Raw genomic sequence first — 23,309 nt, 5'->3', positions numbered from 1 at the left:
GAGAAGCGGCATCAGCATCGACTCCCCACTTCCACAATGTCATCGGTAAGCCAAACATGTATATAAAGCTTACATAGCATGTTTCGTGCCTATAATGCACATACAGGGAACACCACAATCCTGAACTCAGTGAAAACAGCCTGAGGGGATGGGGTGAGGGGGGCAGGGGGGTGGGGAGGCTTGAGAGCTGCAAATCGAAGCAATGGCGGACATGCCAGATAAAGGCACACAGCAGCCCGGGGTTCAGACACGGAACCTAGACAGTCCAAGCTCTAATTCAATCAAAACCCCCAGTGTAAGGTTCAATCAGCCCCGGTTGCGGAGTGTGGATTGCAGAAGGCTTGAGTTCGGAAAAGGCTGGTGAGTTAGTGGCAGTGGCTAGGGGGTGGTAACATCAGGAAAAGAGGACGTACAGAAGTGGTGGCAGTGGGTAAAGTCAAGGAGGAGGCGGTAACATGAGTTGAGTGTGTACAGAAGGGGCTGGTAACCTCTGTAGGAGAAATGGGTAACAAAGGAACGGAAGCTGGAGGTGGTAACATCAAGAGGCAGAAGCAAACGGTTGGTGCTGGTAGTAAAGGAGGTCAAGGTAAAAGGGGTTACATCTTAAGGTGACAGCAGAAGGAGGAGGTAGAAGGGAATCAGGTGAAGGGAGAGTTAACAATAGAAAATGAGCCAAGACAAGTGAAGGTTGTGAGATCAGAGGTAGGAGAGGTCCACTAGGAGCAGCAGACAATATCAGGCACTAGAGGTAGAGAGAAGGTGGTGGAAGACACTGACTGGGAGGAGGCGGACATCAGGGCACACGAGTGGCAGGGAAGCATTCACATCAGGAGATTGAAGCGAAGACGATCAAAGTGTGATAGAAAGCGTGAAGGAGGCCAGGACACAGACAGTGAGATTGCAAATGTCCCATAGGGCTAGGTTGGCCCTAGGCAGGAACAGAAGGTGTCAGGAGGAATACGACTTGGAATAAGACGTGGGACTGGGAGGTTATGGTCAAATCACACAGGGGAAGAATAAGAAATCCAGGGTATACTCAGCCCGACTTTGACCCCTCGTTGGCTCCCCCTGTCGAGAAAGACCATGGACCAATCAGCTCAGGGGACTTGGTGCCTGGGTTATCCACGACCCGCCCTGGAAAGCCTGCAACTAACCTAGACGAGACAAGAGGGTTCAGGCCGCCCATTAGCCCACAACACCGGAGGAAGGGAGGTGACACAACCTCCCGACAACTGTATAGCCCTAGACATTGGCTCTAGGGAGGGCCCCGAAGGTAAAACTACCCATGCAGGCGGGGCAGACATTTCATCGCAAAAGACCATCCCCAGTATTACTCCCATTACTCCTTTTTGGGAGGTCCTGGTTTTCATATTTTAGTTGGCTCCCTACTCATAACAATAGTAAGCGGACAATACTTGGTCTTGCCACCCTTCTGATCACCGCTGTCCAGCGTAACACCATGGATGCATGTTCCCGGGAATACTGTCTGCGCTCAGTTTAGTTTCACGTGTGATGCATGTCCTCATTGTAAGCATGGAGTATGTGCTTATGTATATTTCGAACGCATGGTTTATTGTGGGTGTGTGTGAATTCTTTTGGGTGGATCGTAGATACACTTAACATTAACATTTAAAATGGACATTTTAAAAAGTGAATATCTGGAATTAGGATGATCTGAATTTTGAAACAGTTGCAGCATGCACCCGCTCCAGATAAGCACCAGGTGTACGACAAAAATCAAAGCAGAACATTTCAAGGCAAGTGTCCTGAACTAATGGGCCTGATTCACAAAATGTTTTTCAATGGGATTGCACAATTGTTAAATGCTTTTGTAAATCACGCCCAGTGTGTTTCTGGTTCTATGGAAAACCTGATGCAGAAAAAGACTCACTTGCAGAGCTTTGTATGATACCATTCATCAAAGTTCAACAAAATTGGCATGCATGTTTCGATGTGAGCAACATGCTTATGTGCCAACTACCTGAAACTTGCACAATCAGAGGAAAGCATTTTCTCATGTTCCTATGTAAAAGTGTCATTTAACCTGAACTATAATGTCACTACAACATTCCATTTCATCTACTGAATTCAGAATGTAGGCGCTATAAATCCAAAGCACTGTTCATGTGCTCACCCCCACGATGTAGTAAAATCCAGTCAGGTTTTCGAAATGAACAAATAATAATAATAATACTTATCAAAAGGATACAGGGCTGAAACTACAGGATCCACAGCCGTGACAGCAAGTTGGACACATATCTCTGGCAACTTAACACATCATTTAGCTGCATTGTTTGCAACCAATCTCCATCAAAATGTCTTGTGTGCACATTTCTGTTCTACAAATTAAGGGCCTCATTCTGAGTTTGGCAGGGCGGTAAAAAAGTGGGGGCGATTCCGTCACTGCCATGTTTTTGGCGATAATGGAATTATTGCCATTTCAACTGCACCTCTAAATCCAAGTGGAGGATTTACCTCAAGCATCATACTGGAGGTAAATCTTCCCAGTGAATGCCAAAAATCAAGGGAATTACCGCAGAAATGGGGACTAACACCGCCTTACCACCACTTGTTATCCCGTGGTAAACCTGCAAGACCAAGTGGCAGTAACAGTAACCAATGTTTGTGGTAATTCAGCGGAATTACCACCGAATTACCAACAAACTCGGAATCAGACCTTAAGTGTGGATATCCTGAATACCTCACTGGATTTCATATTTTGGTGAGCCTAGCCATTAGATTCACTATTCAGGTGGGGGAGATGCTGTAGGACTTTTCCTCATCAAACAAGATAAGAGCATGTTTTCAGTGCAACTGTCAGTAAGGTCTAGCTTGGATCTTGCCCTCTCCCCCACCTAGTTTTGTTCCTTCCGGGTGGTTGTTACCATGTAAGCCACCATTGTGTGCCACCACTCACCGAAGAGTTGAACCTGAGGTGGCAGATATTGCAGGAGATAAACTGCTTCTTCTTCAGCGGTGACGGAACTCCAAAGGTGTGGCTGATCACTGCCTTCTGCACGGGGTCCATCTGAAAGGCAGAACAGAAGGTCCTGTTCACATGCAAATTGAGCTGCTTGAGGTAGTAAAGAAAACTTTTTAGAAGAAAAAACAGCCTTTTGGGGGAGGGAATCTTTTTCAGTTAAATGAGCCAATTGCCACAGACACAAAACAGTCACCTAGGCCTAGTCAACAATTATCTTGCATGGTCTACATGCCAGTATTGAGGCCGTTCCTCTTATTAGCAGGGATCGCTTTCTTCTCTTAGGGCTAAGTTCAATATCACAGCCCCACTGTCCTTGTAAGACATCTAGTGCTGGGTCACGATTAACCGGATGCAGAATGCAGACTCCAGGAAGAAGTCTATTGAAAGAGGGGATGCCCACTGAGGACCACCAAACCAATATTACTGCTACTGAAGACGAACACAAGGATTGGGGAAGCTGGGAAGGGGACACCCTAAAATGGAATGCTATGAGGGCACGCAGGCCCTATGCGGTACTTTGGACCAATAGCTGTTGAACATTATTTTTTATCACAAAGAGAAGGGGGTAGAATCTGAAGGGGGTGGTGACTGGTCTGGGGGTTTATCCACTTCTTTTGATGCTTCATCGCATTGTCTTCATCCTTAAGGCATTGATGAAATGTGTTTCAGATGCCATTCAAAGGCGATTAAAAACAATGATAAAGGGATGCGACTGGGACACAGATAAACATAACCTTGTTCATCATGAAGAGCTGCAGAATGATGGCTACTACTTCTTACCACCTTCAGTGTAGAGCTGCATAGCTGCTGGACTCTTTATGCCCACTCCTTATCTGCCTCTCATTAATGAAAGGCTGGCAAATGCTGAACCTTTTAGGACAAATCATCAATGACCTGCATACCAGCAATGCATGTGCCGCGCATCCCAGCCCGCCAACCTCATATAATGTAAGTGGATGATGGCGGCAAAAAGTAAATAGTTGTAGCATTGCACGGTTGTAGAACATGGTAAAAACTCCGAATGTGAGCAGTAGTATTACCAGTCACCGGGGATGGTCTTTTTAAATGGGTGAACCACAAAGAAAACTTAAATTTAAAAAACGGGCCATCTTCTTGGTGTTCTTTATAACAGCTCCTGAACCTTGCAAGAAGTCCTACGGAGCATACTATGAATCGGTCTAAGAAGTTATTTCTGAAGGCGCGGCTTTGCATCATACCCTCTCTGCATTCCTCTGTGATACGCTGTGGTGGGTCTGGTTTCCAAGGTTTCCTGCAAGTCCTGCTAAATTCTAAAGGGCCTCCACCCATTCCAGGACAGCCTTCAGCCCAAAAATGCAGGAAAAGCCCGTGATGAAGAAATGAATTAGCGTCGGTGGTATAATAGTCACAGTGACCGGAAGCACACATTCTAAATCTAGTTATTTTTCTAAATTGATTGTTGTCTTTTTTCCTAACTTTTAAAGAAATAGTGTGTGTTAAAGATCATGCCTACAAGTGATTGAAACAGGTGGTTTCACCAGGCACCTTTTTAGATGCATAGTTAATGCATTAGGTTTATATGTACAACCTGATGACATGTCTAACAAAAGGTTTTGTAAACTGATATACTGTAATTTCATGCAATTCATTTCCTCGCCTTTCTGGTGACAAAAAATCACCAGCTCCCATGTTTCTGCCATTCTGCTTCTCAATGCACCAGTGCAAGAAGTATTTTATACAATTATCTTATTTTAGTATATGCGATTTATGATATATAAGATCGGATTAGTCCTCTATTCCCAAATAAAAAATAACATTTATACGGTGCATAATACAATGTATTGTTTAAAAAATTATTGTCACAAGTATACAGTTGGATTGATAGAAGTTACAAGAGTGAACACCCTTTGCCCAAGGGCTGAGGGCAAGTCCGTTCAGCTACTGAGGGCCTGCCACCATGTTGCCACACTGAGAATATTTTTCAAGCAGAATAGGACGACCAGCTCAGGAGCCCCGACAGAGGGGCTGGGCCTCCAGACACCAAAGATCAACCAGCAGGAGGTGTGTTCTTCAAATGCTCTGGTACAGGACAGGGGAGTAAAACATTGTGGTCCAGTTTGGGCATCTCCCACTGGTATGTATTGGGATCCTGGCCAGTGCATCTCGGTTTACCCCAGTTGGGATCGCCCCAGGTCTCTCCGAGGCAGCCATCGAGACCCGTCCTGGCAAATAACAGCAGAGAATGCAGAGCAACAGCGGCTGGACATAATCAAGGTCTAACGCCCCTTCCACTATACAAACCAGAAGCCTTTCCCATCTGCTCTGGTAAATGGCTTTTAAGACTGCCTAGTTCCTTAATACAGGTAGATAGTACCACCAAGTTGCCTTTTTAACACAGGATTGGATATGCATGAATGTTGTTTTGAAGAAGCACTTGAAAAAGCCCCGAGAAAGCGCGTTCAAGTGTGACATATGCTGACTGTGTGTTGACGAAGTCCATGTGGCTATTGGTTCCTTGTACACAATACATGGAATGACTCTTTCTACTTCTCTAGATTATGCAGAAATAGTATTTTGTTTCTGAGAACTGTGCTATATTAAGCACACATCCAGGTCAGCGTTAATTCTATCGTGTTAGTGGCAGTAACGTGCTTGCTGTCATGGGTGCCAGTACTGACCAGCTGGAATCCTTGTATCTGTTTCGAGTGTGCAGTTGGCATTGAACATAACTACAGAGTGATAGTGCAGAGCACCCACACAGCTGGCATTTGCCTATTGTTGCCTAGTTTGGTCGCACCGACTGCATGCATCCAAAAGGCCTTTATGGGGGCCTGGACAGCAGTCTACTTATCACTGCTGCTGGTCATCCCTCAGAAGCTGCTAGTGCGTGCAACTAAATATCCCGTTTTCAGTAGGCTAATATTGATGGTCAACTTTGCCATTCCCTTTACAGATAATGAGGCGTTGGTACAGCTAGTGTGATTGGTCGAGCATCACACAATTTGGCAGAGCAGTAAAGCCGCGTTACAAATCAGGTTGCCAGGTTTGATCCCTAAAGCCCGCCATTACTGGCCACACCTTCAAGGCATGTTCAGATTTCGGTGACACACAATTTGATCCCGTTTGCCCTGGTCCAGGCTGAAAACGACATTGCGTCAACAGCTGGCAAAGTATTTATTTATTTTTTTACATTTATAAAGCGCGCTCAACCCGGAAGCATCATTAATACTAGAAGTAAACTCATCATAATAAGCAGACAACACTCAGACATCTGACACAGCACGGTCACGGGCAGCAACTGGAGTGACCCAAAGCTTGCTTTGAATAAAGTACTCCCGGTCAACTGCTGGCTGGCACCAAAGCACCAGCGTTGGGGCGATGTCCAGGGGGGCTTGGGTGCCCCTTTAAGGCCTGACTGGAGCGTTCTTATCAGTCCCACTCCCAGCAAGGAAACACAAGACGATGGCGGCCAGGCGCTCCGTCTTCACCGAGCTGCCTGCCGTGCCCGTTGCGGAAAAGGTAGGCAACTTGTTCGGGAAGCAGGGATTCTTTCCCAGGCGGAGACTGCTGGGTGGACAAGGACAGGTGCCTTTGTTCGAGGCCGCCATGATGTATAATGCAAGGACTGTTCTCGCTCCCCCTGCAGCGCGGAGAGATTACCTTATCGCAGGCCTCCTGTCAGGAGGGCCCTGGGTTTTTTCGGCTGCTCGTAAGTCTCCGCAAAGCTATTTAGTTGCCGAGACAGGTGCATCTGTCTTGGAGGCACCGGCTTGGACAGGCGCGTCATTATCCGGACCCCGCATTCCACGGCAGCAGTGCGCGGAATGGTAATACGCAGTGATTAATGCCCCGCCTGTCCCCCCATCAAATTTGACTCGGTTATTCGGAATATAAATACGGCGCGTTTGAGGGAGAATTTGGGATCTCAAGGCACGGAGGCTACAAATGCCAACTTTTACCAAAGAAAATGTGTGGTATGCCTCGTAATTGGCACGTTTTAGAAGACGAGGGCACAACGCCCGTATACTGCGCTCTTAATCATCAAAATGTTTATGGATACACTAATTGGACCTTCTAGGTCTAGACAATGGCCACCACGGCCGTCGGACGTGGCTTCTGCTAATCATGTTGTCAAATGAAAAAGGTGGCTGATGGTGCCAGCCAGACATACTGTCAGGTGAAATAAGTATCGGGTAATAATATCCCCATACAAAATGCCCCCGGGAAAAGCCATTGGCAACATTATATATGGTGACATTATGTATGGGGACGAGTTGCAGAGATGTCCCCTGCTAGTCTTGTAAAAAGAAAATAATAATCCAGGGGTTGCAAGGGTGTCCCCCGCATGTTCGATGTAATAATGTCTCTGCAAAAAAACAGCGACTTTTTTTGTCAGGAGACATTTTTGCGGGGACATCATTACATGGAACCGTGAAATATACAGGATAGAAGCATAATCTCGTCACGGTCTTAGGTGAACCATGAAAGTCATGTGGAAAAGTGACCCAGGCATCCATACAAAGGAGACTGCCGACACCAGGTCCAAGCACGACAAGAGTGGGAGACACCAGCCAGCAGGCGCACCTCAGACACCGAGTCACTGACTGGATCTGAGTGTGCGGAGACCTACATCAAGGCCAGCTGCAAAATAGGGGCAGAAGACTGGAGCAGTGCCAGAGATGAGGAATGCTGAGCAAAGTTCCCAGACTCCACCGAGCCACTCTGCTGCAAACAGGTCGGCCTTAAAAGCCATAAACCAGAAGAGATGGTCTGCGCCGCAAGAATTTGAGGCTAGTGAGGGTGAAGATTGCCTTGAGGCCGGAGCAATGCTGTCCTGCATCAGAAAGCTTATGACCCAGAGATGCAAAAAGTGGAGACAGTACGTAAGAGTGAGCACCAGTGACCAATGTTTTGCAACGAGACGCGCAGTTATGAGGAAGGGTCAGCATAAACAGAAGTGCTGAGCAACTGGAGCGGATTTGTCAGACTTGCATAGAAAACTCACGGAGGAACACGCCGGACGCAGAGAATCGAAAGGAAGACTAAAGCAACCCAACCCTTGTCGCGTAAGGCGTAGGGGTTGCACAGGGCCTGTAAAGCTCAGCCTAGGTAGACCTGAGCAAGGTTCGTGGAAGGACAGGGGGCAGTCGAACAGAAGCCCCCAAAAAAGATGGCAACAAATGGGGAAGGGGTTCAGGTAGCTGTTGGAATGTGGGCAGACAGGGACAGTTTCCGCCAGCATTTCCAACCACCTGATTGGCTGAGCACTCTCCACTGGGTGCATATTTTGCTGCAGAGTGGGAGAAAAAATCCCACGCCAGCGGCTCGCGGGAACTATACGATGGATAAAGTTGAGAAACTGAACTCCCCTAGAGGGGAAAAGTCAAGTGAGAATGCCAACAAGAGGCTGCATTCTGATAAAAAAAGGAACCTCTTAGGCATCAAGAAAGCGTTAAAGAGAACTTTGATATGCTGTACTCTTGTGAGGGGGAAGAGAACAAGAGTAAGATGCTGCATTCTGGAAACGAGAGGAACATCCCTAAGCAGCTGAAGAGCCTAAAAGAGAATAGGCTGTACTCTGGAGCAGCCAACGAGTCAAATTGAAGGGAGGATGAGAATAAGATGCTACATTCTGGTAAACCGAGGCAAAGCCATCCCTACAGAGCAATAGATGACAAAAGAGAAGTGTCAGATACTGTAGTCTGGTGGTGCCAGCAACGTATATGGAAGAGAGAAAGAGATTGCATTCTGGGAAACATGCAAATCCACAAGTGCCAGGAGACCATGAAAGAGGACTTTCAGACAGCGTACCACTGTGGTGGAGGGGAAAGCGTAAACCACAGGAAATTGTTCCAAAGCCGAGCACCAGAGTTAAGACTGACACAGTCCTGAATAATTTAGGTTTTTCTTAATTAATCTAGGCACATTATTTTTTGTTCAATGCATTCTTTAGGATATCCAGTCACATATATGATCCAGTGATGGTGTTTAAACATCAGCATCCACTATAAGAACTGTGCGCCTATGAATTGGGCATGGATGGCTCCTATTGGCTTGGAAGCTACACAAGAATTCTGGGGCACACCATGCGGAAAATGTCAATGCAACAAGGCATGCCCTGTGAACAATCGGCAGCAATGTATCCTGCTCTGTGAGGGGCACTTGCAGGACGGGCTTCCATGCGGCATGCAGCCGTCCAGATGCAGAACACGTTTCCTTCTTGGCAGGCAACACATGATGACCATCCACCGCATCACCTGTACATAGTGCCAGGGGTCTGCTCTGAGCAGTGGAAAGGCCAGCAGAAAATCACAAGCTTTCACAGCACTTTGCATGTTGCCTAGAAAGAAGGTCATACTACAAGGCCGAAATAAGCATCTGAGGCGCATGTGGCGTTTTTTCAAAAATGTTTCTACGAGGAAATGCAAAAACTGCTCGATTACGAAAGTGGATCCAAATTCCAACTTCCAAAACATTCACAGGGGAAGAGAAAAGGGTTAATTTAAGGGAGACGAGAGAAACTGTAGCAAAGGGCTAATGCAAGAGGTCAGTAAAAAAAGGATACATTCGAAAAAACATGAGAACCAACATTTTAAAAAAACACGAGAACCAACATTTTAAAAAAACACATTGATCTCTAACTCCATCTGGAAACAGGATGGAAAGCAATTGAAACTAGTTCAGAAAAGCCGAACATCTCTGCCGGGAAGTAAATGATGCAGGCACGTGAGTGGTGTGCAGAGAACCTACCAGCTCCAGAGCCTCACCAACTCACTATAAATGTGTGCACGGCACCCCCAACAACTACATGCTAAGGACCAGGCGTTTGGGCGGAGGGGGGCTGTTATGGAGAATTTTGGCAGGATTGTTAATTGTGCTGTGCCACTATCCTCAATGAGATGTTGATTGGGTCCTTTCACTGATAATCCCGAACTCCACACCTGGCTTGTTAGATTTGCTCTTTTAAATTGCCCAGCGTCATATATTTCGATGTGTTGGCTACTGAAGAGCGCTTCTGCACGGGAAGGCTTGTTTATGGAAATGTTAATGTGTAAAGAAGAGGTGGAACGGCAGATTCGCCAGCCCCTACATCAGGATTCGGAACGTAGCGGGATATTCTTGCGGTCTCATTCAGAGGTGGGCATATCAGCTGTAAGGGGCAGCCTGGCAGCCTCCGTAACGGACCTAACCCAGTCGCCTAAATCAGCGGAGGATTTCCTGGACTCAAGCCTTTTATCGAACGTCTGTGTACAGCTTGACGAAGTCCAACTGCGAGAAGACCATAAGCTGAAGGAAGTGTTGAAGCCCCCTACTGTTTCAAGCAGTCCTCCACGGAAACTACAATCTACGAAGAGCTTAACCCTCCAAAGCTCAGCCAGGGAGGACGTTGCGGCTCGGCCGCTGGTCCCAAGGGACAGTCCCGCACGGAGACCTCGTCAAAATGGATCTGTATAAACTTGTCATCATAATTCTGACAACCACTCAGAATCCCAAGAGGCAGACGTGAATAGGGGAAACCAGATCCGTCTGTTTAAAATTGAACAAGCTTCCAGCAAAGACAGCTTTATGATTCTGAATCGTAGAACAGTACTGAAAATCACATCCTCGACAGTTAGCCTAAAGAAACTGAAATCCGAGGACTTTAGATGGATTCAGCCTTACCATAGCGACAAGAAGGCCAAGGCATACCTGTATATATATGCCACCGCAATACAAGATCTCTCCCGCAAAACAGGAGATGAACTAAAATCACTGGGGTTTCTTCTATCAGAAATAAAATCCCCGGGAAACAGCAACTATGTGACGAAGGATAAGGCTTCGACCACCACTCGCAAACCACAAAGCCCAGCCCTCCACTACTCTGCACGGAGAGAAGCTTTGAAAGCACATTTCTTTGATTTACCAGATAAGAACAATACCCCTAGGAATCAAATCCAGCAAAGAGCTCGCTCTCCGGAAACAATCCGCCGGACAATCAACCGTCCACGAACACCTGAGGCAATCCGGCAAAGAGACCATCATGCTCGAACCTATGCAGAAGTTATATCAGACTTCTCTAATAGGAGAGGCCGAAACGAAAATAATACAGACAGCTCGCCAGAATGACGCATGGATAAGCGTCGCACCTATTCAACAAGACAAATCACTAGAGATTATTCTCCGTACACAAGAAAGGACACAAAGAAAACATCGACAAGGCTCGGCAAGCAGGAACTCAGAAGATCGTTGTGAATTTCCCAAAAAAACATCTCCCTTAGGTGGTCCATGGAATTGGATCAAAGGAGCGCTGAGTTCTAAACGACCTACATAGCAACCATCTTCCGAAGCCAGCAAAGTGTGTGCCCGTAAGACTTTGACGCTGGCCTCATGGAACACGAGAGGACACGCCCACTTAGCTGAATCCAGCACCATTGACTTAGCCTTGTTCGACATTTTCTGTCTCTAAGAGACGTGGCTCCAAGACAAGCCGTCCATGGACTGATTCGAAATTGAGATTTCGCCAGCCACAAAGGGTTTGCTAGGCCGTCCATCTGCCGGCCTCCTCGTGGCGGTACACTCTGGGCCCAACTTGAGAATCATCAAGACCACGAAGAGGGCTTATGGGGTCTTAGCCGTCCTTATTGAGTGGAAGTACGCGGCGGAAAATCTTCACCTTCGTTCTAAGCTTTATGTAAAGCACCCCTTAGCAGTGATAACCAAGTATTGGAACCCGCAAAGAACGTCATCCGCAGACTTTTGCCACACCATGAGAGAAACTATAGATGCAATAATGCTTGAATGGAACACCCCTTTCGCAATAATTTGCGGAGATTTGAATGCCAACTGTATCCGACCTACCCAACAAGTTGTTGCTCCAACCACGCAAGCGGAACACAGAGGGCAAGCCTGGATGGACCTAACGGTAGCGAGAGGGCTACATAACGCGGAATGGATTTTGGGCAGAGACCATCATATTCCGACCTGAGAAAGAGGCCAGTCGTCGGCAACCCAGGACTACATCTTTGTCTCGCAGGCCCTACCCCCAGCAATTCAAGATTATCAGGTGGTGAAAACCGAGGCAAGCGATCACAACATGCTCACCTTGGAATGGGCAGCCAATGTCCAGGCGTGTAACTATTTTTCTCCTTACATTGAGACGAATCCCCAACAATCTCGGCTTCGTCTAACAGCGGCTAATGTGCGGTCCCTAACTCAGCAGTATGCTGCAGTGGCCAAAGCGCCACACACCTGCGAACAGGCAACAAGGCCAAACTATCCGCCGATGTTGATAGAACATAGAAAAAAGGTGGGTTCTGGGATGGGTACTTTTCCAGCCTTTACCCACAATTACGACAAACTCATAGCAGAGAAAAAGAAGGAGCTAAGGAAACAAAAACGCAGAGCGAAGATTGAAAACACACGGGATGCCTCGGACGTGTGGAATACTTACAACAAAATCTATAAGTCATGGATCAGGTCAAGAAGAGCAGTCATTTATCAAAATGACAGAAATAATGCTGAGAGCCCTTATCACGAAGAAAACTGCAGACTTTTGGAATCTGATAAATCACTCTCAGCGTAACACGCAGAACAACCTGGTCAACGCAGTGTCGGAAGCAGCCTGGGTCCAATTCTTCACAGTCCTTTTTACGAGCCCAAGATCCACCATAAATCTGCGGATAGAGCTGTCGCAGACATCTTGGGTTGATTTGTCGGATCCTATGGACATATCATTGGCTATTCAAAAATTGAAATCTTCCAAAGCCCATGGTCCCAATGGCCTCTCTAACCTGGATCTAAAAACCTACATCAAGGAATGGGTCCCCTTCGTAAGTTTACTCTTCAAACATTGTGCCGACAGTAGAAAAATTCCTCTATCGTGGACCAAAGCCATCGTGACCCCCATTTTTAAAAAGGGAAGTCGTGAAGAACCAGGCAATTACCAGCCTATAGCACTGCTGGATATCCTGGGGAAACTATTTGCTTCGCTCCTATTGGACCGCTTCTGGCGTTGGGCGCTCTTGGCTCCTTGCAGAGATACCTTCCAGGTTGGCTTCAAGAAGAACAGAAGCACTAGCGTGAACATCTTCATAATGAACATCTTGAAGGCTAAAATCAAACAAGGGGCACCGACAGTATACGCTGCATTCATCGACCTCTCACAGGCATTTGATAAAGTAGACAGAGTGCTGCTGTGGAAAAAGCTAAAAAACTGGAATTGTCCAGATGCCATCCTTAACCCAATAATTGCACTCCACACTAATACCACTCTAAGTGTTCGCCTGAATAAACAAGGGTCCCTATCTAAGGAAATTTTAGCCAATAGAGGGGTAAAGCAAGGCTGTACGCTGGCATCGGCACTCTTTGTTGCCTTTCTAGGAGATTTCAAAGAGTCTGAATGCATGATACGATCATTTCCTCCGAATTTTGGTGGTTCCAAGATGTCCCGCATGTTATATGCGGATGACACGATTCTGCTTGACCAAACGCCCATTGGCCTTCAACGCCAGCTGGAGAATCTAGCATGTTATATGGAAATTAATAATCTGTCCATAAATAAGCTGAAAACCAAGATCATGATATTCTCTAAAGGTCAACTGCCGACGAAAAGCATCAGGTCCTGGTCTGTAGACAAAATTAATATCAAAGTGGTCTCGCAGTTCACATATCTCGGAGTGATTCTTGACGATAGCAGGCAAGACATAAAAATGCAACAACAGCTGTGGGCAAAGGCTAAACATTTAACTTCACAACTGAGAATGGTGGACCGCAAATATGGCAAATTTTCTTTGGTCCCGGCCATTAACTTTTTAGAAAGGCAAAATGGTTCCTGCCCTGACTTATGGTATGGACACCTCGCTTACCATACCTACCTCTTTTTGGCAGAAACTAGAGGGCTTCATTTGGAAATCAGCTCTTGGCCTTCCTAACTCTGTTCCTATTGTGGCCCTGCAAAGAGAATTAGGTCTGCTGTCACTGGGTGCCACTGTGAGTGTGTCCACACTGGCCCTATTCAGAAAGACTCATATAAAAGATGGGCTCCCTATCTTTAATGTCATAGCTCAAGAGATGGCTTCATCAAAATGCAAGACACTTTTGAAATGGATTGACCTCCAAAAAATGAAATTACAGGAGCTAGAGTGTACCACGGACAATCTCATCTCCAATCCCCAAAGAGTCACCAAAAAACTGAAAATCCAGGACTGTATAACCACCAATGATCAAGCGTCGGCATGTAAGCTCCTGACTCCCCTTCCTCCGACGTTCAATAGGCTAAACGCTCCGTTAGCTTATTGCCTGAAATTTCCAGACAGGAAACTAAGGTCTACCTTTTTAAGAACCCGCTTGAACTTACTTCATACAAGAGAAATTTTGGGAATAAGACACCAATCACCAATAAAAATCTGTAGACTATGCAACGCCCCTGACTCCATAGAGACAGTTTGCCATCTTCTTTTGAATTGCCCTTCCCTAACGCAAGAACGCTCTGCTTTTCTGTCTCCCTGTTGGATCGATTCCCGTTTTATCGAAGAAGACACTTGGTGGTGTCGTCTCATTTCAGGGGAAAAAACCCGATGGACAATAGCGACATCTAAACTGATGGAAGCGGCGTTCAGTAAAAACAACGCCCTTGGGCTTGGCTTAACCCTGCCTATCTCCTCGCCCTAAATTGCCTCAGGGTGCCATTGGGCGTGGTATAGAATTTCTTCACGTACGTGACACATGATGTCTATGTAACAGTAGATGGGAACTTTCTTAAACAAGATCGGCATTCAAGATTTTCTAGGAAGATCATGTATTTTGATTATGCACAAGTAAATAAAAACAAAAAAAAGTGTAATTCATATGACCCTGACTATTGTGTATTTCTAGGCCCGCCCTAAGGATGTGTGCACATCATCCGGTCCTACATTAATACACCAGTGCCAACTTGATTGCCTTATCGCACCTGTGTCAACCGAGTGACTGGTAAGCTGAAAGCCTGTTGCAGCCTCTGCACTCTATTATTATTTGAGACATGCCATTTTTCTTTTTTTTACTATTAGTTTGTCTTTGGCAGCGATTCGTGGGTGGGATTTTGAGATGGGTACAGAATGTTGAACTATTCATGCTTTCCTGTTACTGAGATTATCTATAGAAACCGCGATATGAGACTGAAAACATTGCCAACAGTCGGGGTTCCTTGTATCTGGTTTCTTCTTTGTGCACTAATCAAAACAGATTTGAAAAGCTCGAAAGCAGCATCATCCAGAACATTCAAGCATTACACGGGGATCACAGTGTATTCACTGTGAATACCGTTTCGTCAATTCATTTTAGGAGCTCCCACATTGTGACGAATCAACTTCCGCAGTCCCAGTGGTCCAGGGATGAATATTGGTTTCTAAACCATCAATCAGCCCCACACCTCTAGTACACCAGAAGGCATCCAAACAGATTTGAACACAAGTCATTTATGAATCTCCCTGTACAATTTTTGGTAAAGTGGACGGAACAGCAGGCTTTTCTCTGCAAGGTTGTGGATCGTTCGTTAGTTGTAACACAGCAAAAATACAATTATTACCCAATGATAAAAGGGACTGTCCAGTCAAGGTTGTATTAAAATATATACTTTATTATCACAACAGACAGTTCTAGCACACTAGAAATCACAACCCACACTTTAACGGAACACAGAGCACAGACAGTTTCAGGAAGGAAAGGGAAGCACTCTGGATACTGACAGGAGGGTAGTCAGTAAAGCAATCGGTCTTAACTGTTCATGGTTATTTGGTTTCAGCAACAAGGGAGCAAGAAGTCGTAAATGTCACTAGGGACCTTCAGAGAAGGACAAGGGGGACAGAACCACAATGTATCTGGTGCTTTTGATATTTTTGATGCTTGACAGCGTCAAGTCTGTTCCAGGTCACTTTGCAGCTCCTGTGACAGAGTTCAAAATGGGAGACAGTTGCGGGTATCGGGAGGCAGGTAATTCGGCAAGTGAGGCTGGACAGTTGGCTGCAGGCTGTCCTACATGGTGGCTCTGAGTCAACAATCGTTCTTTCTGTGCTGGTTGGCGGATCTGGAACGCTGGTCGAGGCGTCTCAGATGGCTTTATTGACTGCAGCGTGACAACATTCAGTGGTGTACCCTGTTGCAGTTCGAGGACTTGACTGCCTCGAAAATGTCCTTAAAAGATGGACGCTGGTTGATGCTTGGGTGGCACTCCTTTGAGCTTCTTTGCAGGCCTCGTGGCATCCTTTCAAGGAGGATGGACCAAAGCTGAGGAGAGTGTTTTCAGGTAACAGCCTAGTCCTTTGTTCAGAGACTCTGGCACTTCCCACCTAGGAAGCTTGCTGGCAGAACCTAGCAGGGCACGCTGTGTGCCGGCTGAGTACTGGTTCTGGAGCTGCTAGACAGGTTCTCCGAGTCCAGTATCTCCCTCTAGGGGAGGGATCTTGCTTCCCTCTTGATCACAGCGCAGGTCCCCCTTGAAGTTTGTGATGAAACCAGACTTCGTGTCTCCCTTAAATCACATACTTCTCCCTCTGAAAGGGGTCTGCTCTGCAGGGGGTTGCCTACGGTAAATAGTGGACCTAGACATGCCATTAACTGCCTTTCATACAGAGGGGTGGGAACTAACTTCAAGTTGACACATTGCATACCAAAGAGGTGTTAGTTTTGCCTTCCTCTTGTCTGCCCTGCAACCAAGCTCCTTCACAGGTTGGCCTTAATTATTTCTCATTAGTATGCACTGCCAGCAGCCAAACTAGACAATAGGGAGACAGATCCATGGGGTCTTTGCTATTTTAATTAGGCTGCCCATGGCTGAAGGAAGGTGCGCCTTTCCCCTTCTTGAGATGCTTTGATGTACCTGTGGCTGTCACATTCCAGCTGAACATGAAGGGGAGGACGCCGCCTGTAGGCGGCGTCCTCCCAGAGTACATTTATTTATGTATTTTTATTCATGTATTTTTATTTATTTATTTCATTTGTTACACACCCAGACCCTTGGGTATCACAGCAAGGTTACAGACAGCTTGATAATGTTACAGACATCTTTAAATTACTTATACAAGGTTACAGAAAGCTTGAAATTTCTTATACAAAGTTACAGGCAGCTTAGAAATTTCTTGAACAAAGAGGCAGCAACTAGAGAACATTACACAGTGATGGGTAGTCAGGGCGGTACATTGCATAGATAAGTGGGATGATTCAGAGTTAGGCGTATGATAGAGGGGAGGCATACTCAGTCAGAATTTGTTGAAAAGCCATGTTTTCAATGATTTTTTGAATCTGGTAATAGTTTCCTCATTTTTGATTTCCAGTGGTAGGGAATTCCAAATTGGGGGCAAGGACTCTGAAACTACTCCCTCCTGCCTTGGTGCTTTTATGGCACAGGATTTCTAGAAGTGTCTTATTGTTCGATCTGAGTGCTCTACTGGTAGTTAATAGGGGCTTTGCTAGTGATATATTTGTAAGCTATGCATAGTGTTTTAAAAATAATTCTGGCTTTGATGGTCAGCCAATGATATTCTCTCCTAATGTTGGAAATGTGATCTGATTTCTTTATACCTAGAGCTGCTCGAAGTGCTTTGTTCTGCAGCAGTTGTAGTTTACTTATGTTGGTATTTGAGGTTCCTACGAGGAGGACGTTACAGTAGTCGAGCTTGGATAGTATCAGTGCTCTAGCTAGTGTTATGCAGTTGGTAGGAGTAAGGAATTGGCAGCTCAGTGAGATGAGTTTAGCTGTGTATGCCGTGGAAGATGAGAGGGCTGATATGTGTTTTCTCATGGTGAGGTTGGCATCTAGATAGACGCCAAGGCTTTTGACATGCTCAAGTACTGGTATTCGGGTGCCGTCAATGTTGATGTGTAGTCTGAGTGGAGAGAGCCAATTCTGGCTTGGGAGCCTACAATGAGGATCTCCGTCTTCTCATCATTCAGACAGACTATTCAGTGCCATCCAATTTTGAATGAGAGTAATTTTTGTTGATGGTCTGGGTATCTTGGGCATAGTCCCTGGTAATGGTAATGAGGGTCTGGCTGTCATCTGCGAAGTTAGTGTAGATGACACCCATGTCATCTAGGGCTGAGAATAGGAGTTTGGTGTAGGTGTTGTACAAGGTCGGAGAGAGGCATGATCTTTGGGGTACTCCAATGGGGACCGCTATAGGATCAGCCGCCTCTTTCCCAATGGCGACTCTGGATGTTCGATCTGCTAGGAACGATTTAATCCAGAGGGTGTCATCAGTAGAGAAGCTGAAGTCGTTTGTTAGTGTATCACAGAGTTTGTCATGGTCCACAAGGTCAAACACTGCCGATAGGTCAAGCAACAGTAGGATGGCCATTTTTCCAGAGTCTCTGATGAAGTCTATTTGTATTTTGAGGTCAGTGAGAGCAGTTTCTGTATCATGGTTCGGCCTGAACTCAGATTGTCTAGCTCCTCGGAGTCTATTCTGTTCAAGGTGTGATTGAATTTGGTTATATGCAATTTTATCAATAATTTTAAGAAGGAATGGGACCGTGGATATGGGCCTGTAGTTGGTCGGTATTAATGGGTCGAGTGTGGGCTTTTTTAGTAGTGGTGTAACCCAGGCTTTTTCTTATGCTAGTCGGGACCAGATTGGAGCTGAAGGATGCATTTACAAAGTTGGTGATGATGGGGATGAGGGTAGAGGAACATAGTTTGTCTAAGTAAGCTGGGACAGTGTCTCCTTTGCAACTGGAAGCATTTAGTTTCACTATGGTATTAAGTACTGTTTCTTGGGTAACTACAGAGAAATTGAAGATAGGGGTATTACATGCTATGGTACTGGTGCTGGCTTCTGCCAAGGTAGGTTTTTCTGCTAGAATTTTCCTTTAGGTGATAATTTTCTTTTCTAGAAATTGGATTTTGTGGCACGTGCGTCTTTGCTTGGTTGAACAGGGTTGATGATCGGGATGGGGTTTTCCAACTCCTTGAGTATGGAGAAAAGTTATTTTGCGTCTGAGGACGCATTACAGATCCTAGTATTGATGGCATTCGCTTTATGTGCAATGATGGCTGCTTTGTAGGTTTTATTAGCAGAATTGAATGCATCCATTGTTTCAGATGTTTGAGATTTGGTGTAGTGATGCTCATACAAGCGTTTGGTGCACCTAAGCGCTACTAGTTACTCATCAAACCAGAAAGCGTTTTTTTTTCTCTGATCGTCTAGTTTTGGTGACACAAGGTGCTAGGGTGTCTATTGTGCTTGTGAGGAAGTTATGGTAGTAATTTGCCAGGGTGCAGGGGTTGTAATTAGTAATCATTTTGTCTGTAAGAGTATTCTTTAGGATACGGTAAAGGTTTTCAGCTGAGAGTTTGCGAAATTTCTGGTTACAAAAGTTTCCAGAGTGGTGGATTTTGGTGGCACAAGTTCAGTGCACGAGATAGAAAATATAATGCTCTGGTGGTCTGTCCAAGGCAGGGGGGTGATTGTTTCTAAGGAGGAGGAGTTATTGAGGGATAATACTCATTCCAGGGTTCTACCTTTATTGTGGGTAGGCGCATTCAGCAGTTGTGTGAATGGCATGTCTTTAAGGGCATTATGTAATGCTTCTGCTTTGTGATCCTGGCTGTCGTTGAATCCGATGTTAAGGTCGCCGAGGACGATACATTTGGTTTTGGGTTTAATCGGAAGCGTAAGTAGTAATGGTACATCTATGTCTGGTTGAGAGTTTTTATTTGGTGCTCTATATATCACGACTAAGTTAATAGTAGTTTTATGGTTGGTAGCAGGTTTTGTGAGTAGGATTTCGTATACCTCAGGATTATCTATGGGGCATGCTCTTAGTTTGAGATGGGTTTTAGCAATAATGGCTACTCCCCCACCTATGGTTTTGGTTCTGTTGGATCTAAGGATGGTGTAATTTAGTGGAATGGCGATGGCGAGCGTAGGTCCGGAGGCTTGGTGGAGCCAGGTTTCAGTCACTATGAGCATGTCTAAATTATGATCGGTAATTTAGTCCTGTATTTCTGGGGCATGGGCAGCTATGGATCGTGCGTTGATGAGCGCTAATTTAAGTTCAGTAATGGGCTGAGTTTGTGATGTGGATGATGAGTGGGGTTTGCTGGCTTTGTTTAGAGTGTCTAGGTGCTTGCTAGTATTTGTGATGGTCTTTTATAGCGATTTAGGTGGTGAGTCCACTGTCAGAGTCATGGGTATTGACAACCATTGGGAGGTGGTATGGACAACAGGGCGTTTACTGGTACGTGACCTGAGCCTTTGATTTCTGGTGGCGATCTGAGTTGGGCTCAGTTTATGTTGTTCTAGGTTGGTGTGGTCCGTGTTAAGATGGGATGAGATGGGTTGCATCCGTGATCTAAGTCGGTCACATCTCACGGCACCTAGATTAAGGTAGGAGTTCCTTGTTGGATTGTTGTTTACATGTGACTATGCGTTTCGTGCGGTGAGCAGGGAAAATGTGTGCAGAATGGCCTCACACATTTTCGGAGGTTGATCTCCCATCATTCATTTTTATTAACAAAGAAGATCAAAACAAGGCCCAGGTGAGCGCATACTCCCTGTGTGGATTCTCGAATTCCTCACACTCGTGCTTCCTTGCGGCCACTTTGCAGTACTGGAGTGCAGCTATGCATTAGAATAGAGAGCAAGATCCTGCTCAAGGTTGCTAGGGAGCTATGGCAGAGTCATCAGGCTTGGCTGGTGCCAGTGCTGTTTGGTGGTGGGCCTTTCTGGGGATGGTTGGGCCAGGTCCTCCCTGAAGGGAGTTGGGAATTGGATCCTGCCCCTTTTGGTATACAATCATAGGCTTCCTTGAACTTGAAGATGTGTCAGTGAAGTTCCACGTCCAATGGCAGGTAGTAGAGGATTGAGCTTGACTGATATTTTTTAAAATATTTATGCTATCACATTACCTCAAGAGTCGAGGGTCATAGAACGATTCCTCCCAATATGTAGTAACTGTAGGGGCGTGCATTATACCTATGCTGGAAAATGGACTACTGCTGGGATAAAGATCAACTCTATAACTCAAACACTGATGCGTGCCAGGTGAAGGCTCTTTGAAATGAAACCTATGAGGTCATAGGTTGCTGGACAACATCGTGAGGACTGTAGCATCTTAGATGAAGGGTAACACACAATCTGTATGCAATCCCTGAAGATTAAAATCATGAATGGAGGCATCCTCCATGAACAAGACTACTGTGTGTTTATGAATGAACATATCTGTGTTGCAATGTAGGTATTTGAATATGGAGCATGTATAATTCATTTGTATACAGCGACAGAATGCCATCTCCAAGGGTAGTAACAGCATAAGCTTTTTGAACATTAATTTAATAAAATGATGGCGAGTTCTGCTAATCAGATTCACCTTCTTAAATGGTCCATGCAAAAAACCCATAGTGTACTCATTTGACTCTGCTAGGGACAGTTTCCTGACACCCGTCCCCCCCCCCCACCCACACACCGACCCGAGTAACTGCCTTGAAGTGGCAATAGGGCAGGACAAAGGTCACCCATTCATTCCTGAAAGCAGTCCCTGCTGGAGCCCAAAGTTCGGGAAGGTGGGGGTAGGAAGGATTTGCCTTTGCAAATCACAGACACCCCTTTCCCAAAGTAATACTCGCGTGTCCTGGTGCTTGGTGGCAGTTTGATACATAAAGATTAGCCATGTGTGGTTTGACATGAGATTACACAGTTATACAGTGCTGGGAGGATAGCTCAGGGTCAATGCGTTTGTCTTGGAGGACAACGCAGAGCAACACTGGTTTGAAACGCGGTCCCTCACTTGGAGACTGTACTCTGGTATTAGGCACGTTGTAAAAGATTAATTTAATTAAAACAGCCACAATCCTTTGCTGTCATTTGTTATCCTGGTGTATAGTGATCACAGTACGATAGGACTGGGTTTGTTTTACAAAGGTAGCGGGCGCCCCTCTCTCGCAAGAACAGACATGATAACCTGTTCAGTGGTTATTAACCACTTGAGAGTTCGCAGCCACTGCTTTTACTCACTGTGCCTTTCACAGATGGGAAATATCCATTTGCATATCAGTCTTTGTCCTGCCCAGGGGCAGTCCAGCACCGAAATACAATGGCAATTCCAATCTGAACAAGAGTACCACCAGCAACCCCATACACGTGGGTTTGTATTCAGTTTGTCTGGGATGAGTTACACCTAGGCACCATCTGGGTGCTGACCAGGAAGCCCTCCCTTTTGATGCTCCTAGGAGTGGGTGGCATCTCCACTCCAGAGCAGTCATTCAGGTGGGAGCTGGATCTTCAAAGTGAGCCCGCTCAGAAGAATTGCTTGTTCTCCGTTCTCTACAGGGTGCTGCTTACTGGAGACCTTATGATGTAGGAAGAGCGAGGAAGGCAGTGAAGTTAAAGTGGCACAGAAGAGAGGTCCAGATCATAGAGGGATCTCGCCACCTTGGATTTTGCTAGGGCACCCTAAACATCCTGTGCCAACCCCACTTCCGGTAGATAAGGCACTCTGGGTACGACATCTGCCGGCAAAGAACACTTGTTACACCAGCCAGGATTGAATCCCTAACAGACTTGCTGGGAATTTTGCCTTTATAAGGGGGACCCCCATTTAGTTAATTGATCTTTGTATTGCAAGAAGAGAAGGATTCACCTGGAATGCTGTTGAGGATACAGTCTATCCCAAAGTCTAGAGGTGAAGACAGAAGACTCCAAGGAAGAGGAAAGGTCACCTCTCTACCCATCCCAAGAGTATCTGGACTTTCCATCGAAAATGTATTCATCGAAATGTATTCATTGAATTGCTTTTCCATTGAAAAGCATAGTCATTGAATACATGTCGATGGTTAATTTCGATGGATAGGGCTAGGGTTAGATTTAGGGTTAGATTAAGGATTAGTTTAGGGGTTAGATTAAGGGTTAGATGAACAAGTTACTTTCTTACCTGGTAACGTTCTTTCGATGGGATGGTCCGACGACGTATTCCATATCTATGACATGTAATCACCACAGCTGTGCTGCTTCGGAAACTTTTCGGCGTCTGCGTCCTGCGTCGATGACGTCGATGCGCCGTCGTCGAGGACCTCCTCCGACGTCCGACGTCATCCGATGTGATAAGTAGGACGCACGACGCCCATAGCCTCAGTTGTAGTTTTTTCCCCCAGAACGTGTGACATAAGTCAACTGCCAGTCAGACACAAAGCCTTGCGGAACGTAAGCTGCAATCACAAAAGAAATTCTGCAGCGGGGAAGGCAGGGCGGGAGCGATATGGAATACGTCGTCGGACCATCCCATCGAAAGAACGTTACCAGGTAAGAAAGTAACTTGTTCTTCGAGGGGATTGGGTCCTCCGACGTATTCCATATCTATGACAGACTCCCAAAGCAGTACCAAAGCAAGGAGGAGG

At 45.9% G+C, this 23,309-nt stretch overlaps 1 protein-coding gene across 2 annotated transcripts in view; it reads right to left on the bottom strand.

Annotated features, from left to right (window-relative positions):
• Positions 1 to 23,309, bottom strand: part of LOC138521553 (zinc finger protein 385C-like) — a 1,557,348-nt gene that overhangs the window by 122,100 nt on the left and 1,411,939 nt on the right. For both annotated transcript variants that reach the window (XM_069634485.1, XM_069634487.1), the window contains one exon: positions 2,918 to 3,028. In XM_069634485.1, the coding sequence (XP_069490586.1) occupies positions 2,918 to 3,028 (111 nt within the window). The remainder of the gene's footprint in view (positions 1 to 2,917; positions 3,029 to 23,309) is intronic.

The sequence above is a fragment of the Ambystoma mexicanum genome, chromosome 13 (genome assembly GCF_040938575.1).
Source record: "Ambystoma mexicanum isolate Mex_15411 chromosome 13, UKY_AmexF1_1, whole genome shotgun sequence".
In the NCBI taxonomy this organism is placed as follows: Eukaryota; Metazoa; Chordata; class Amphibia; order Caudata; family Ambystomatidae; genus Ambystoma; species Ambystoma mexicanum.
Note: the sequence above shows the minus strand (reverse complement) of the source record. Positions and strands in the feature narration are given on the sequence as shown.